The 17,925-nt window shown below is 37.9% G+C and overlaps 1 protein-coding gene across 1 annotated transcript in view; it reads left to right on the top strand.

Annotated features, from left to right (window-relative positions):
- LOC117078435 (teneurin-1) overlaps positions 1-17,925 on the top strand; it is a 174,971-nt gene that overhangs the window by 79,773 nt on the left and 77,273 nt on the right. The window contains exons 10-11 of the mRNA XM_033201989.1: positions 1,446-1,466; positions 6,940-7,172. Coding sequence (XP_033057880.1) covers positions 1,446-1,466; positions 6,940-7,172 — 254 coding nt within the window. The remainder of the gene's footprint in view (positions 1-1,445; positions 1,467-6,939; positions 7,173-17,925) is intronic.

Genomic DNA, 17,925 nt, shown 5'->3' with positions numbered 1-17,925 from the left:
ATTTAGAGGCCACAAAAACAGGCAAGTGTCTAGAGCCAAAGAAATTGAAAGAGGTGCAAATGAAAGTATCTAGAGACAAACAAATTGAAAGAGGCACAAATGCCTGCGGCCAGGTTTCTAATCAGAGCTCCTCATCCTTATCAGTTCACCTTTGTTTCAACCTACAGGATACCTACCCTTTTGAGATGAGCAAAGGAAACAGAAAAGTCAGTGAACCTTGACCTGTGGCCCAACTAGTAAAATCTCAGAGAGGTTCTTTTTAAAAAGAGTTGAATCTGTTGTAGCAGATAGTTTCAGATGAAAAATTGTGTATATTTTCTTCTTCCCTGAGATTCCAAAGAATGAGACCATTTCCTAGTTTAGATTTTTTTAAAAAAGGTTATCTTTATGTTTTAAAAATGACATAGGACCAGATTTAAAAGGATTTTAAAAATTAAAATGACTGTATTTCACAGATGATTATAGCTTTTTAATTCTTGGCAGACTTGTCCCAAAGTCAGGCCTATACACAGACCACACTCCCTGTGTGAGAAACCTCATACCGGGTCCCATCATGAAATGCCCTAGGCAATACCCTGTGCCAAGAGGCTTACAGATCAGGAGCCACCAAAGTATTCTCCTTCTTCTGGCCCAACAATCCTCTATTGCCTACCCCAGTTGCCCCTTAGAGCATGGATGGCTAGAAGACACAAAGCCCTAATAGTTGATGTACAGTGTGTTTTATTGAAGTTGTTATGATCATTAGTTTTGATGTCAAGGATATTCTGTCATGGTCTAAAAGAAAACTCTTACACTTTCAACTTGTTAAGGAGCTTTTTAATATTGCTAAGGAATTTGCACAACAGATGTTCCTATCTTATCTCTGAGATCAGATAAGTGGCTTAGGGTTAGTGTTGGGATGTCTGTCTGTACACACAACTTGATAATAAAACAGTGATTTTACACTTTGATAGAGTGCTTATGGCTGTCAAACCAAAGCCTAAAATGGTTAGTCCCTCTGCCTCTTCAACCCCTGGCTCAATGGTTCCTAAATTTTATTTTGCATCACAATTGCCAGCCAAGTTTGTTAAAAATAAAATTTCCAGGCCCCACCTCCACCCAAGATTCTGATTCAATAGGGCTAGGGAGAACCCTAGGAAGTGCACAAGTGCAAGAATCCAAGTGATTCTGATGCAGATGGTCCAGAGAGAACCTTTTGAAAAATCTGCCTTAGAACTTTGCACATCCACCAAGCAAAATATGCAATCGCCTTGACACCATCTTAGGAGGCAAAGCCTGGAGGGATTGAATCAACTTTGGCTTGCACGCCTGACCCCATAAAGTCTCTCTAAATGCCACAATCTGAGTTAGGAATGGTGTGTCTGGTTAGGTTTGGCTTGTTCAGTGATACTGATGACTCTCTGTTTGCTTTTGCTTGCCACTCGTGGATACCTTGTGCACCCTAGAAACAGAGATACCAGACATAGGTAAGCAAATCACATCAGCAGCTACCTAATGTCCCCTCTTGCCTATGAGACTACCTCTTAATAATGTGTTAATAGGAAAATTTTTCTTCCTAAATAAGGTTAAAGAATAGTGTGAACGTAAATTTGGAAGTTATAACTCAGGTAAGTGTCTTCCAAAAGAAGAGGGGTCCACTATGTAGGATTTGCTGGAGGATCAAAATATACTGAAAAGAAAACAATTCATAAGTGAAAGCTGACAGTTCAGTACTTCATGGGAAAACAAGGCCTGAAGTCTCATTATGTTTCCCTAAGGCGATAACACAAATGTGTTGGTAAGTTTAAATAGATTTGATGTTTTCAAATTGCAGGTAGAGAGAGAGGTAATACAGCAATCTCCCTAGATCCAAAAATATAGTTGTCAAGTGTATTAAGAGACAGTGACCATGATGACCTTCTTTAATACGATTTTGTTCTTTTATGTGACCTCACTGTTTCTATTTCTTTCCACCAAAAAGAAGTAATAAGAAAACCTTAAAATGACCATTTGCAGACAATGGCACATAGCTCTGAAATTAATCAGAATGAATATTTCTATTCAATGTGTTTATGCATTACACTTGTCAGAACTGTTCTAAATTACCTGAAATTGCAAAGGAGAAAATTGAATTGAATTTGTTCACTTCTGAATGCCAATTGTCATCAAAATGGCACTGATGGGGTTTCTAATCTGGATTTCATTGGGCAATGCCACTTCCTAAATGCCAGTACAGAAGATCAGCCTTGCTACTTTGGTATAACTGATTCCTTAAGCAAATTAAGTTGGTTGTCAAATTGCTTACTGGTAAAGTGTTGCACAGTATTAATTATAAACATTAATTGCCCATTTAACAATCTATGTGATTTTAACTAGCATGAATGAAGTGATCTCTGCTAAGTTGAAGGGCATTGCTTGAATGTAAAACTAACCAAAAGGTGATAGTAAGCCTAGCACCCCAGTTGTAAAAGAAACTTCACATATCTCAAATTGCAATTTGCATTGAGACACAAGGGATTAAAGCAAATTGGAATATAGTCCAGTGGTTTTTTCTTTCTCAGGTATGGCTTGTTTTCAGAAAGTAGAAAGAAATCAACCTCAAAAGAGCTAAAGTACACTGAGAAATGGCATAAAACAGCAAGTTACATATTGATAGGAGGGACCTTCCTGACTGCTGGCTATCAAGAAAATAACATTGATTAGATTTGACTTTGGTATGTGGGCTCTTCTATTTTCTAAAGGCTAGTACACAAAGTTTGAGAACAGTCTGGCTGAGCAAAATAGGACATGTTGCTCATTAGAAGACAGGAACACTGATTTGTTTTGCTGCCTTCAGAGCAAGAGTATTCTGATGATATTTTGCACACAAAATCACATATAATCTAGTCTAATCTTGGTCCAGGCCCAAACTTGTTAGTGACCCCGGACAAGCTCCCTATGTGTCTGGGTTTCCCCGGCTGAGATTTGAGGAGACTGCTAATTCTAACTTTCCTCACAGACACATTGGGGATATTCAATAATGAATGAATGTGCTGCATTCCAAAGTGCTTTTGTGCAAATAGCATTCTCTGGAGAAATAGCCTATGGATTCTTCCTAAACAAAGCATGATTAATCTGGCTGAATTGAAACTCCACGAACTGGCTATCAAAGTATTGTAGTTGTTTCAGAGAAGGGTTGTGACCCCTTCTTTTTCTAGAAAGATCTGAGCACATTGGAAAAATTTTATTCTGAAGGCAAAAATTTAACTATATATGTAAAGACTTTTACTCAAACCCCTAATGAAGCAGTTTTTCCCACAGAGATGCCTTGTCTGGTATGGCTGCCAAATCAATTCTAGGGTTTGTTGGGGCCCTTCATAGTTTATTTACAGCACCCGTTATCGTGGTTCCAGGGTTGGAAGTGTCCCTGGAATCTACTGGATTCTCTTACTTGATGAAGGTAAGTAGGAAAAAATGAAATATTCCAATTGAACCTATTTTTCCAGTTAAAACTATAAACAGTCTCAAATTAGTATTTGCCAGCCTGATTATTTAACATACATAAATATGCTTGGAGGGCAAATATAACTACAAATACAATTAATAACATTCCGGTCCTTAAAGATATCTTGATTGTTCTGACTACCCTCTCCCCTCCATTTTGCCTAAGTAGCAAGGCCTGAACTCTTTTATGTCTTAGTTTTATATCCTGCAGTTCAGTTTAGTTTAGCACTTACTAAGCACCAATCCTGTCAGGCCCTCTGTTGGCACTGAGAATAGAGAGATGAATATGGTTCCTGCCTGCAAAGAGCTCACAGTGTAGTTGGAGAGAAAGATATGTTAGGAAAAAAAAAAAAAACAGTGCTTACACCCAGCACCAAGATCTTGGTTTCTAATACCATTCTCCAATAAAGGGAACCGGGGGGGGGTCTTTGGAGAAATGGCTGATTCTAGGATTAGGGCAGGGGGTATAGCAGATGAGCCCAGAGCATCTTATAGTGCCAGAAAGAAAGGAAGGCCTAAAAAAAAATCCCTCATTGATGGAGATATGGCAAAGGGACACATGAGTCAACAAAAAGAGCTCAATGGCTAAAGCTGGAATAACTTGAGCAACAAAATAAGTAGTAGCATTGGATTTAATGCAAAGTATAAAATAAATATCCCTTAGTCCATGCTGACATAAACGGTTGAATTAATAATACATGGAGACGAGATAAAGCTCCCATTTAGAAGAGTTCCAAACAATTTATGTAGATACTCCACCTCAAGAAGTGGAGCATAACTCTTTACTCCGTAAGTGTTGGCTACGCATAGTTACTTCCTTCCAAAGAGTAAAGTGTGGAAAGTAGGGGAGAAAGAGTCTCTTTACAGTGAAGAAATCTGACAACCACTATTTCAGCCAGGAGATCAAGGTCAAACCCATTAGTGTACATCATGTTGGTAGTATGTACCCTTGATATAATTTGATCAGGATGGCACTTTATTACCTCTGTGATCGTCCTCCCAAAAGCCTATCATCCCTGTCTAACTATAAGAAAAAATAATCATTGGGAGGCCGAGACGGGGGATCACGAGATCAGGAGTTTGAGACCATCCTGGCTAACACGGTGAAACCCCATCTCTACTGAAAAATACAAAAAGCTAGCCGGGCGAGGTGGTTGGCGCCTGTAGTCCCAGCTACTCGGGAGGCTGAGGCAGGAGAATGGCGTAAACCCGGGAGGCGGAGCTTGCAGTGAGCTGAGATCCGGCCCGGGCGACAGAGCAAGACTCCGTCTCAAAAAAAAAAAAAAAAGAAAAAACAATCAGACACGTTTCAGTCAAGGGTATTCTACAAAATACCTGACCAGTACTCCTCAAAACTGTTAAGGTCATCAAAAGCAAGAAAAGTCTGAGAAACTGTCACAGCACAGAAGAGCCTAAGAAGACATGACGACTAAATATAATTTGTTATCGTGGATGGGATCCTGGAACAGAAAAACATTAGGTAAAAACTAAGGAAATCTAATAAGTATGGACTTCATTTAATAAGTTTTAAAACTAATGCTAATACCGTATGATAGGTGCTGCTAAGACACAAGTCCCTCCTCTTTACTAATTTCTTTCCCTCTGTTTCTCCTGTCATAACACTTGGACTCATGGTAGTCATATCCTGTCTACTTATCTGTCTCTCCCACTACACTGTGAGTTTCATAAAGAAAGAAACCGTGTGTATCTTGCACACAAGTAGGTCTCTAGAACATAGCACAGTTCTTGGATACATTGTATGCACTTAATAAATGATTTTAATGAGTTAGTAAACAAATACACAGTACTACAATGGTACCAATGAAGTAGTTCAGATAAGAGATAATGAGGCCTTAGAGTAATAACGGCAGAGATAAAAAGAAGTGAGTAGACTGGAGAAGAATTTAGAAAGTAGAATTTAAAAAACCACCTTTCACTGGATGTGGGAAATGGTGGAAAGAAGGAGGTAGAAAAGAATGGCTTCTGGTTTCTGGCTTTGACAACTGGGTGCTAGGCAGAGGTATGGGCAACGAGCATATCAGAAATAAACAAGACAAGATTGCTCTCCACCAAGCTTTATTGCGACAGGCAGGGCAGGAGAGGGAGATGCAAACAACACGTAAACAAATAATTTAATATGATATGTAATCCCCAGAATAGAGGTAAGATAATGCAAATAACCCAGACTGGAGAAGGGAAGACTGGGAAAGTTTCCTTCAGGAGATGATGCCCAAATAAAGCTTCAAAAGGTATGTGAGAATGAACTAAGAGAGAAAAGGCTTGGCTAACACACCAAGAAACATTAAAAAGTTTTTAAAGATGGGAGCCAAATAATCAGAATAACTCTGCAGGCAGCATGGGAAAAAATGATTTAAGATTTCAAAAACACATCCTACATGTCGATCTATAGAAAATATTCCAGGCCAGAGATGATGAAAGATAGGACTAATGTAATGGCATAGGGATGGAAGATGAGCATGTTTCTGAAAGTTAGTTTACAGATACAATTGCGTGTGGAGAGCAAAAGAGGGATTAGGGATGACTTCCACATTTGGGGTTTGGATGATGTCAATATTACACGAACCTTAGCTTCAAGTAAAATGTCTCCAAAACTGAGGTTATTGTAGCCATTGAAAAACTGAAATTAGGAAGAATCAAAATAATAAACAAACTCAGCCATCTATACAGATAAAAATAACTTGAGATTCCATGTGAATATGTAATAGAAAAGTTTCAAGAATGCCAAAATCCAAACAAGGTAACTTTAGGGTCACTTTTAGGAGGTATAACTATGCGATTACACAATCATATGATTACCATTATAACTTTTAAAAGGTTAAATATAACCAGTTCCATTATGTCCTGAAAGAACAAAAAACAGATTAGAAAAGTGTGGTAGTCAATTGAAAAAGGGAAGCTTGCAAAGAAGTTTGGCAGTATATCTCCAGCATGATCCTCCCTTACTGACACTCCTTGAGCTTTGGACATGCCTTTCAATTGACAACTGGGGCCTGGGAGGATGGTATTATCCACAAGTGAGGCAGGAAGCCCAAGAGAGAGGAAGCCGGTTTATGAGGGATGGGGAAAGCAGGAAAAGAAAGTAACTTCTGTTTTGGATATGTTGAGTTTAAGGTGACTGAGGCACCCAGAAGTCATCTAGTAGGTAATTGGATAACAGTATGGATAATAAGAGAAAAATTGTTTCCTGAGATTTCCTGTATTCTGTTTCTTTCTACCCCTAAATGGATGGTATTGGAATGTCAGCATCATTATGGGTTAGCAGTACACATTAGATTTGTTTCATAACTAGACCCACTATTACAAAAACAGAGAAGTATCCCTCGCTTTGATACTTAAGAAGGAAGATAAATGATTCACTCATCTATCAAAAGTTTTTTCCATTTGTGACAAAAGGCTGAGCCCAGGGGGTTCATGTTGAAAAATTGCCTTGAATAACTTTACTTTTCTCTTCCTTAGCACAAGTCCTGCTCACAAATACTATCTGGCTATGGACCCTGTGTCTGAGTCACTCTATCTATCAGACACCAATACTCGCAAAGTCTACAAGTTGAAATCTCTTGTGGAGACGAAAGATCTGTCCAAGAATTTTGAAGTGGTGGCAGGAACTGGTGATCAGTGCCTTCCCTTTGACCAGAGTCATTGTGGAGATGGTGGGAGAGCATCGGAAGCTTCACTGAATAGCCCTCGAGGTAAAAAAAAAATATATATATATATGCACACACACACACACCCTTGGGTCATCTAAAGATTTTATTTGACTTTATAAAATCCTGAGACTGTTGCCACACTTTAGCCCATCCGCTAATCTCAATATTTTGCCTCTGAGAGCCAAAATACTGAAGTCTGTCCCAGTAGACACATCCAAGGCACATAATGCATTTTTAGCCAATATACATTAGTATGGTTATAACTGTTATTAAAAGAATGAAATGCTTCCTTTTCTAGTTGATAAATATTAGCCAGAACCCTCGGAGTGCCTCCCTGGCACCCCAACCCACCCCAGAGTTACCTCCTGGAAACTCCCTACAGTCCAGCAACTAAAGGGTTAACCTGACCCACCAGAGAGCCTGCAGGCCCCTGCTTTGGCTCTTCAGCCTGCTGCTTGGATAAGGTCTGTGCCTATCTTCCACCACTGTTAAGTATGTTGAATATCTCACAGACCCTAAACGTTCTTGACTTTTGCTTAACAAAATTATGAATCTTCAATGAACTTTTCTTCCATTAATTTATCTGAATCATTCTGGAAATTACTTATATTTTCAGTTGATATTGCCTCTAGAATAACAAATTTCAATTTTTTTCTGTTGCCTTCTGTGGGAGTTTGGACTTATTTTTATTTGTCCTAAATTTACTTCTCAGTTTTCAAGGACCAACCTTCAATTTAATTGCCTAGAATCTAGTGAACAAATCTGTGTCTCCCAATTAACTTCTGGTTCTTCTGGATTGAATCATATGCCAATCTTAGGCCACAAAGTTGAAGGATAGTCAACTTTTAAGTCTGTCATCATATATCATTGACCCTGCCATCTTAATTATTTAACTACTCTTCTCAGTTCCGTCTCCAAGATGTGTGTGTGGGTGTGTGTGTGTGTGTGTGTGTGTGTGTGTGTCTGCACACATGCATACATGCGTGCATTTATGTTAGTGATTTTTAGAAATTATTCATTTTACTTGGCTTATAAAGCCAGTGTTTTCTTAGTTATTATACAAATAATACAAACATTTGTTGCAGAAAAATTAGAAAAGGGAGAACAAAAAAATTTAATTAAAATCACCCATAAGTCTACCACTGTAGGCTTATGTAGAAAACCACTGTTAACATTTTAGTATTTATCCTTCTAGACTTTTTCAATGCATATCAGATATTTTAATTCTCTAAGAGTAGAATCATATTATACAATGCTGTTCTGTAACCTGTTTTACACACAATGTATTATGACCGTCTTTCCATGCCAATAAATGTAGTGAGGTCAGTGTGTTTAATTTATTAGATGGTCACTTATTACTTTAAATTTTAAGAGGTTACTCTTTAACCATTTGACATTTGCTATATTGGGATTGAATTCCTACTTGTATCACAGTTTAAAGCCTTCACTTTCTTCAAGGCCTTTATCTTTTATAAAGCCCCTCTGGCTAACCCCATACCATTAAATCTGAATTTATTTAACAGTGTCTACACTACACAATTAGCACTTGATTTTATTTTGCCTTCTTTTGCTTCCAGTGCTTTCATGAATGGGAGATTTTTTCTACTGAAATAAGTTGCTTGAGATGGGAAACCACATCTAATATTTTGGAATCTTCCCCACTTCCCCACCAACTTCTAGCATAGTGTGGGACCCACTACACATGCTTATTGTGTAATTGATCAATTAAGTACTCTTATCTATGCCAGGAATTCCTAAAAGGAATTTCAATGGTGTTTACAGGGGGTGATTTATTTTCCCTAAGGGAACACAAGCCCCCGCCTCCTCCAAGTATTATGGTAAATTTTTTCTTTATTTCTCTGTGCCAGCTCTTTCCTTATACATAGTGGGTCCACAATACATATTTAATGAATGAATAAATAACTCGGGTGTAACATATGATCAGCTCATCTTTCAAGAAAATACGTTAGGCTGAGTCTCACCTTTTACACAGGTTTAAAATTCTTGAGGGTATTATAAAGATTTCTGCATAAAAAGTAGAGAGGAATCAAGCTTGTATTGTGCCTTAAATTGACATCCTCCTGAGTTGCTGCTAGTTTGAAAACCACTCACCTCAACTACCACATTCAACCTGCCACATAGAGAATGAATATTTCAGCTTTTCCAAATAAAGCAAATAATTGGTTCACTGCAGCTTTTTTTTTTCTTGGAAAGCAGCAATAATAAAGTGCTGATGAACAGGATTTACATGAATTCTTGAAGCATCAGTAATGAGAGTGCTGAAATTTATGAAATTTCAGCACTTTATTATACATAATATGAAATTATGTATCTATTAAAGCTAATATTAAACTAAGTTTTTCTTCTTGTCATAGCCACTACTACATTTTCCTTTGGCTTGATTTACTCATGTTTCTATCCAAGAGCTTCCTTTGCCATAATCTGGTACACTTCATTCATTCCAAAGCAATAAGGAGCCCTGAGAACATCTAGCCCAGACTTCAGACAGCTAAATGTCTAATCCATCTGGGACAGCTTACACATAACGTTCCGGAAGCTGGTGTTGTCAACATCTGCTTTGATCCAGTGAGTGAACTAGAATGCTTAAAGGAGTGGGATTTGTGGTTCACACTAGGTAGCCACCACATCTCCTTCAACCATGCTAACAATGTTTGAAGACCCTGTTAGTGATCTTTATAATAACTCAGATGGTAGAACCTATGTCCAGCCATCAGTTGCTCTGAAAATGCTGGTCAGAACACTTAGGTGCCTAGCTATGGCACGTATCTCCATGCTGAATATAGTCAGCACTCACCTTTGTCAGTGAATTAGAAGTGAGATTCTCTTTAAATGAAATGCTGCAGGGCGATTTCATAGACTTCCATAAAAGGAAAAATCATGCAAAAAGTTATTACAGTGTACAAAATGAGAGGAGAGTATTGCTAATTGCTCATTTCATCTTTGAGGTTCTCCTACAGATTCTTTGTCTCTCAAGAAGGCCCAATTTGTTTGTTTTTTGCTTTAAAACGACCCTGTCCATCAGCTCCCTCTTCCTTCCACTTAGTAGACAGCAAACGTTTAATGGATTTCTTTAAGGAGAGGTTTGATTTTTCCCTCCACCTAGAAGCTAATAAAAAAAAGCTGCAGATCAGTAGAAAATGGAAATGTACATCTAGGGAGCACCATTTCTAGGTTAGGGAAGAGAGCTTGCTCTAAGACTTTAACAAGCAACATACTGCAATTATAGGAAGGCTCCCCAACATGTCCTTAATTACGCAAGGTAACGCAAATAAATGTTAATCTGTACGACAACTAATTTACTCCCTAAATCTATTCTAAAAATAGGATGAAATAAAATTGCTTTTGAGATCATTCATTCTAAATTCGGAGTAAATTATCCAGTGGGGTTAAAAAACAGTCAGCAAAAGGTAATAGGTCAGAAGCCATGGGATTTTTTTGTGTTGGTTTGGTTTTTGTTTTGTGTTTGGTTTTTTGTTGTTGTTGTTGTTTTGTTGTTGTTGTTGTTAGCAATGGCAGCAAGTTTTGGTAAATACCAGGTGAGGGAGCCTGGACTTTCGTATTCAATACGTGTAATGCCCATGGTTTCTTTCAGTGACTCCATGCAAGTCAGTGTACCTCACTGTGGTTTCATTTAGCTGAACACCAAGATAGACAGGCTGAATGGTGCCAATGACTAATTTTATGACATTGGGCATTTAAACACTGGGTCCTGAAATTCCTCAGTTGTGAACTGAAGGGCTCAGGATGATCTGCCTTTCAGCTCTAATGTATTAAAATAACTGTAGCTATAACTTGCTCAGTGCCTACTGTGTGCCATACACTGTGCTAGATATTTTGCACACAGTTTCTCTGATCTTCACAACAATGCATGGTGTAAATAGTATTATTCCCATTGTACAGAAGAGGAAATAGAAAATCAGACAGGTTAAGAATTTACCCGGACATACCTGCACATGTACCACTAAACCTAAAATAAAAGTTATTTTTTAAAAAAGAAATTTACCCAGTATCACACAGTTTACAGATAACAACACTGGAATTCAAACCAGGTCTGCCTGACTCCGAAAAACCTATGATGCCATTTTTTTTTTTTTTTTTTTTTTTTGAGACAAAGTCTTGCTGTCACCCAGGCTGGCATGCAGTGGCACGATCTTGGCTCACTGCAACCTCTGCCTCCCAGGTTCAAGGGATTCTCCTGCCCAGCCTCCTGAGTAGCTGGGATTACAGGAAGGGGCCACCACGCCTGGCTAATTTTTGTATTTTTAGTAGAGACAGGGTTTCACCATGTTGGTCAGGCTGGTCGCGAACTCCTGACCTCGTGATCCGCCCACCTGGGCCACGGTTTACTTCACCATACCACACTGTCTGCCTTTCTGCTAAAATCCATGATCTCTGGGAAGGTTGGAAATATTGGGAAAAAATTGCTTTTCAATCTGAGGACATGTATTCAATGGGAACAAAATATTTTTATTTACAAGATAAATAACTTTTAGTCTAGTTTCCTTTTCCTATTAAAACAATTTCTCAGATTTTTCTGACCTAGTAGTATACCTATAGTGCACTACATAGATAGCATTTACATACTCTGTAAATGTAATTATTCAAATAAATCTCCAGGAAACCTTGTCACTTCTCTTTGGAAGATTCTGTAATTAGAAACTTCACCAAATTTTCCTTAAGGGACACAGGCAGGAAACCTTCATTTTATTAAATTTCTTGACTACAGTAGTAACTACAAATTTTGTTTGAAGGAAAAATGGAAATGGAAGCGTCGCCAAATAGAATTTCATATGATAGCCCGTGGGTACTTCTCCTCGGAGGAAGTCTTTATCTGATCCAGTTTTATGCACTTTGATCTGAATCCCAGTAAAGAGAAACATTTGCCATTTTACTCATCAATACTTCAATGTAATGGGACAAAGAAAAAAAGTTTAGAAAAGAGGTTGACAGAGTACTAATCCCTGGCATTGTATATGAGTTTGAATTGACTTTGAAAGATGCTTTTAAATCATGCATGGATGATGTAGTTGAAACTTAGGTTCCATTTATTATTTTTACTGCAACTTTCTTTAATTCTACAGAGAACCCAAACTAATGAGTCATGTAATAGATGACCAAGTACTTAAGCAGAATGTGAAATGGTACTAGGTGGGGATATAAAATAAAATTTGTGACAAGCTGGATGCATTTATTTTTTTAAGTAGATACAGAGGGTGAAGGAGTGACTGGACAGTATGAAATAAATCAATGACTTAATTAGGTTATCTTGGACCTCACCAGGGTTATATCTCTGTTTTCATGTACATCTTCAGGCAAACTGACCTCAGAACTCAGCAGGAACAGAACTTAGGAAATATCCAGACAAGTGCAAACAGCCTCTGAGCTGTTCCATGGGAAGGAAGTGATCCTTAAATCTTGACGGCTTCCAAAAGTGTTTTTAGGGTATACAGGACACTAACCTTACAGGATTCATCTTAACTTCATTGTAAATTAAGAAATCTGGGAATAATAAAGTCTAGACACAAACAATCTGTTTTTGTCCCTATCCAGATCTAGTTGAAGCGCATCCTGAAGCCCTACTCATTCTCCTGTCATCTGCATGCTATTGTGAAAAGTTATATTTGGGGTTAATGGAAAGATGCTAAGATTATAATCAATGACTTTTTGTTGATGTCATTGGTGTCTATGCGGGAGAGAGTATAGTAAAGAAACAGGCATAGAATGTTCTTTTGGTTTTCCTGTTCAATGGAAGTGGTATGGTTTTTCCTAAATTCCTTTAGCATATGATCCATCTTGGATTGACACTAGGGACAGCCCTCAACAAAATTACGGGTAAGCCATAGCATGGATGAAAAGAATGGTATATTTAAGAAACTGCAAATAATTCAGTATTCTTAGAGTAAGAATATTGGAGAGTAATAGAAAAGGGGGGCAGAAGCAAGAAAAGGAAGTTTGGATTTTATCCTATAGGGAAAGGATTTGAAGCAGGAGAGATGTCCACCTTATGCATGTGTTTTTGATAATGTTGGTGACAGGGTAATAAATGCACTGGAGCAAAACTGGGGCAAAGAAATGACAGGGAGTACTTACTCATCTGTATAAGATTGGCAGTGGAAGGGGATCTAATGAAGGAAACAGTGCAGAAACCTTCAGAAAAAATGGTGGTGGACCAAAAGAGCGCACTGTCCAAGAAGCCAGAGAGTAGTTAATTTCAAGGAGGTGTGAAAAACAACATCGAATGTCACACATTCGTAGCTATTGCATTAGGCAATGAGGAGTTCATTGGTGACCCTGCCATTGGTGGTTTGGATGGTGGTAGAGGTGGAAGCCAGATTTTTGTCATTTGATGAGCCCATGAAAGATGAGAAAATAAATATCACTGGTGAAGATCAGTCTTCTGAGAAGCTTGAATGTGAGAGATGGGGAGTGATAAATTGTGGGAGGCCAATGAGCTCAGGAAGCCTTTTTCTATAAGGGGAGATGTGGCAATGTTTATCAGTCAGTGGAAAGATAAAGAAGACAGGGAATAAATCAAAGCATGCAGGAAACTGGAAGGAAGTAGGCCTAGAATAGGAAGGGAGACTGAAGCAGTTATGTGTAGGGTATAGGGATGAGGATCAGTTTGTAGGTAGGAGAAGCTAGAAGAGTGATGATTCTTCATCCAGATAGTCTCAGTGTTCTCAGAGAAGTGGATCTGTTCTGCTGAAAATGAGGGTGTAAGTGGGAAAGGTTTGGGAGAGGTACTTACTGAAGTCTTTCTTCTGGGTAAGACATTATTCTACCACCCATGGCCAAATTGCTAGCCCAATTTCAAGACATTTCTTATGAGAATTTTACTCCAACAACCTTGTTTGAGAATCAGAAACATCTTGAAAAAATATGTTTGATAAAGCCTTAAAATTCAGGCAAAATATTTGTCCTTTATCCCTCAATGTTCTTGTGCTGTTTTCATTTAGGGGGCTTTCTGTCTCTAACGCTGTTACTGGTCTCTCAGCTTACTGTAACTGTAACAGAAGAGTTAGTGCCTATTATGCAACCAGAATTAGACCTTAACCTGTTTTTAATGCACAATTCATCTAATGCATCTGCTTAGGGTAGTCAAAAGATTTTGGCCTTAGATTATGTCAGCAACTGGAACTTGAGGACCTTCCGGCCTGTTCTGTTGCAATCCCAAAGCCATAAGCTGTTGGTGAGAGAAGTCAGACAAAAGGAAGGCACTTACATCTAGCCTTGGTTCATTGCCTGTTTGGTCTAGGTAGCATCCATGGTTGAGAAGACCTATATTAAGTTTATTCAAATTTTATAAAGCCACGGATGCATTATTAATGACTTTTTCTTCTGCATTTGTCTTAATTTTCATGTATGCATCAGATTCTAGCAAACACAGAGGTAATATTTTAGAGGCCAGATAACATGGTAGATAATTTTTCAGGTTTTGGAGTCAAATAGAAATGGATGCAAATCCCAGATCCACTGCTAATTAAATATGTGACCTTAGGCAAGTCACCTAACTTCTCTGAGCTTCAGATTCCTCATCTGTAAAGTTGGAAGACTAGTAATAGTGCCTACACAATGGGGTTGTTGGATAATGTATGTAAATTGCCTAGTGTGACACCCAGCATAAAGTATGTTACTGTATTACATAACAGTATTACCTACTGTTATGATCAGTCTTGCTGTTTTGTTGCTATAGTAATAATAATTATAATAGTGACCCACATATGGAATAAGTTACTTTGGAAGGAAGGAAACATTATGTCCTTGTAGGTCAATCTGAGACTTGATAATTTCTAGGTAGGATGGGTGCCACAGAAGAAGCAAGAGTCAAGGTAGGATGGAATTCACATGTTGTATGTGATTTGACTAGCCGGCCCCTCCTCACCTTGAGATGCAGCAATTCTAGTGTTGGTTCCTTGTACATGTTGTATTTTGGGGAGCCTCACAAGGTCCATCTAACTAAAGTAATTCCCTTAGCAGCCTACTATTTCACAATTAAATTCATTCCATAAGGATTTTCTTCAGATGTGAACTTAGTATGTAGTGCAGGGAATTGTCTATGAGAGCAGCATATTAATTCTTCATTAAAACACTTTATGGGGGCCTGGAGGGAATGGAGCAGAAGATGGATATGTTTGGATTGACAAGATCACCTGAGGAAGACAAGCCTAGATGGGAATCACTGAAGGTAGCATGCATGGAGAAGTGTGGTGCTAGGTATGTGGCAGAATAGCTGCAAAGTGGGAAGAGGTGGAGGAATAGCACTGATATACTTCACCTCTGCAGTATTGTCTAGAATAAAACTTGGACGCCTACATGCAAAGACTGACAACTTGGAATTGTGGTTCCTCTTTTTATTTAAGATCGCTAGCCAAAATAACTTTGCTTCCCTACCACAACTCCTCAATGTCATACCTTTCTTATCTGCCTCAGCTGATGAGAAAGAAGAGTCCTCCTCACCCCTGCCAAAAAAGTGACAGAGATCTTACACTAACAGGCTGCAAATCACTTAAATCATATTTTGAGTGGTGTATTATGGTAACCTATAAATAACTAATTGTGTAAAATTGCTTTAGTAGTTTCTAGATGGCAGCTTTAATTAAAAGCATCAGAGACATTTAGAAGTTTAGAAATGGATGGCATGTAATTTGCCCTTTTACCAACCATAAAATGGTAATTAAGGAATTTGATTCACTTCTTCCTATTAAAAGTTTTATGAGAATAGCAAGTTCCTTCTAAATACAATTTCTCTTCAGCAGAAGGTAGTACGTTTGCTTTATCAGTCTTCTCCAGCAGGGTAAGATGTTTTAATGTACAAATTCTTCAGAAGTTAATTAGGACATTTCTTTCCATACAAAATGTTTGTTTTTAAGATTCTAAAACATAAAGCTGTATTAGAGTTGAACTTTGATCATGGCTCCATATTGCTCCACCATCAATACAAGATGGTCCAGTAATTTCACGGTTACCAAATGCATGGAGCTGACTATAAAATTAAAGAAATTGGGAAGTCATTTCCTGGTGAGTCTAGCATGCTTTGCTGATTTTTGAAGGAATCTGAAGTCTACAGTGTGTTGACTTCCCAGGGAATACAGAATATTCACTCCACACCAGCGGAGTCATAAAAGATCATTTTAGCTTCATTGATCCTCCAGAAATACTGGATAAATTAGTAGTTGTATAGTGTAAAATTCAAACAACATGATGCAGCAAACTAAGATTTCTTTGGAAATCCATGAATTTAACACTGTCACAGGCTAAAACACAGCTGGAAATAGAGTAAGGACGTTCATTTTTTATTTTATAATTGAACAATTGATTGCATTTTTGACCACTTCAGCCCAGGGCTTATAGATGTCACTACTCAGGGCACTTACAAGCAGCATCATTAATGACATAAGTTAAATGCAACATAAAGACAGCTTCTGGGTTTTTTTGTTTAAAAAAGAAAAAAAAAAACAGGAGTGACTCATAGTCAGCTGCCTTTTTTTTTTTTTTTTACGTCAAGCATATGTTTAAAAGTTAACTAAGCTGGACAGATCTAAGCAGAAATAGGGGATGTTTGAAATGTCTCCTCTTCATCCCATCTTTCAGTGACTCCCTGGCTAACACTGAGCCCCTTGCAGCAGCCCTCAGTCTATCTCTCCTAGATAGAAATCCACCCTTTTGTCTCCTCTCTTCCCTAATCAGAACTGGGTGGATATAAGTGGCATACTAAAGGGGGATGGGACAGTAGTAGGAGTATTTTATCACTGACGTTATTTAGAATTTCCAGCGAATGTTGATTGTTAAAACAGACCTACTATTCATCAGGTTTATTATTGTTTTTCAAGATTTCAACAGAAAATGCACTTCCCCTTACTCTCTATACCCAGAACCAACCACTCCCACCTGCTCCCCCAAACCTTGGTACACCCCTGCAGATATAAGGAAGATATTCACAAAATAACATTCAGTGAAAAGTTCAGGACACAAAGCTGTGTGTACTGTATGCTGCCTCATCTGTAAGAGTATAAGGGTAATATGTATATTATATATTATATAATATATATATTACTATATATTATATACTTATATAGAGAGAGAAAGTTTTAAAGGGAGTATATGTAAATGTTAGCAATTATAATTGCTACTAAGAGCATAAGAAATTATAAGTGACTTTTATTTTCTTCTCTTTAATTTTCTGAGCATTTATTATAATTCAACAAAAGACCAGATATTATTTTTTGAGTTGATGATGTCTAGTTATTAAATAAAATGCAACTTTTATATTTTTCTTAAAATACATGTATGTTATTTTCTCACACACACACCCTGTCTTGTCCGATGGCCCGATTTCTGAGGACTCAGCTCTCTGTTTCCATAGATGACAGCTCTCCAAGAAGGAGTGTCATAGTACTGATGGTTGACAATGGGTTACTCCCACCTGAGCATGTTACAGGAGACCTGCTGAAGGGGTAATACCATAAGTCATGGAAGAAACCTAAATGGAAGACCTTGAAGGAATCCTGGCAGGCCAGTAGTAAAAGATCTTTAGATTACATTTATTATTTTTTAAAAAGAGTAGCAGAAAGAAGAAAAATTTAAAAGGCCCACAATTCCCCCATCTAGATAAGCACTATTGACATTGAAACATAAAAATGTAAAAGTAATAAATGTCTATGGTTTGATAGTTCTAACTATATAGAAAGATACAAAAGAAATTTCAGGCTTCTTTGCCACAAACCCACATACCCAGGTCTCTCTCTGTAAAGATAACCAATTTTAGCAGGCTTTT

Source organism: Trachypithecus francoisi, unplaced genomic scaffold (assembly GCF_009764315.1).
Source record: "Trachypithecus francoisi isolate TF-2019V2 unplaced genomic scaffold, Tfra_2.0 Lachesis_group6, whole genome shotgun sequence".
Lineage (NCBI taxonomy): Eukaryota > Metazoa > Chordata > Mammalia > Primates > Cercopithecidae > Trachypithecus > Trachypithecus francoisi.
This window is presented reverse-complemented; position numbering and strand designations above follow the sequence as displayed.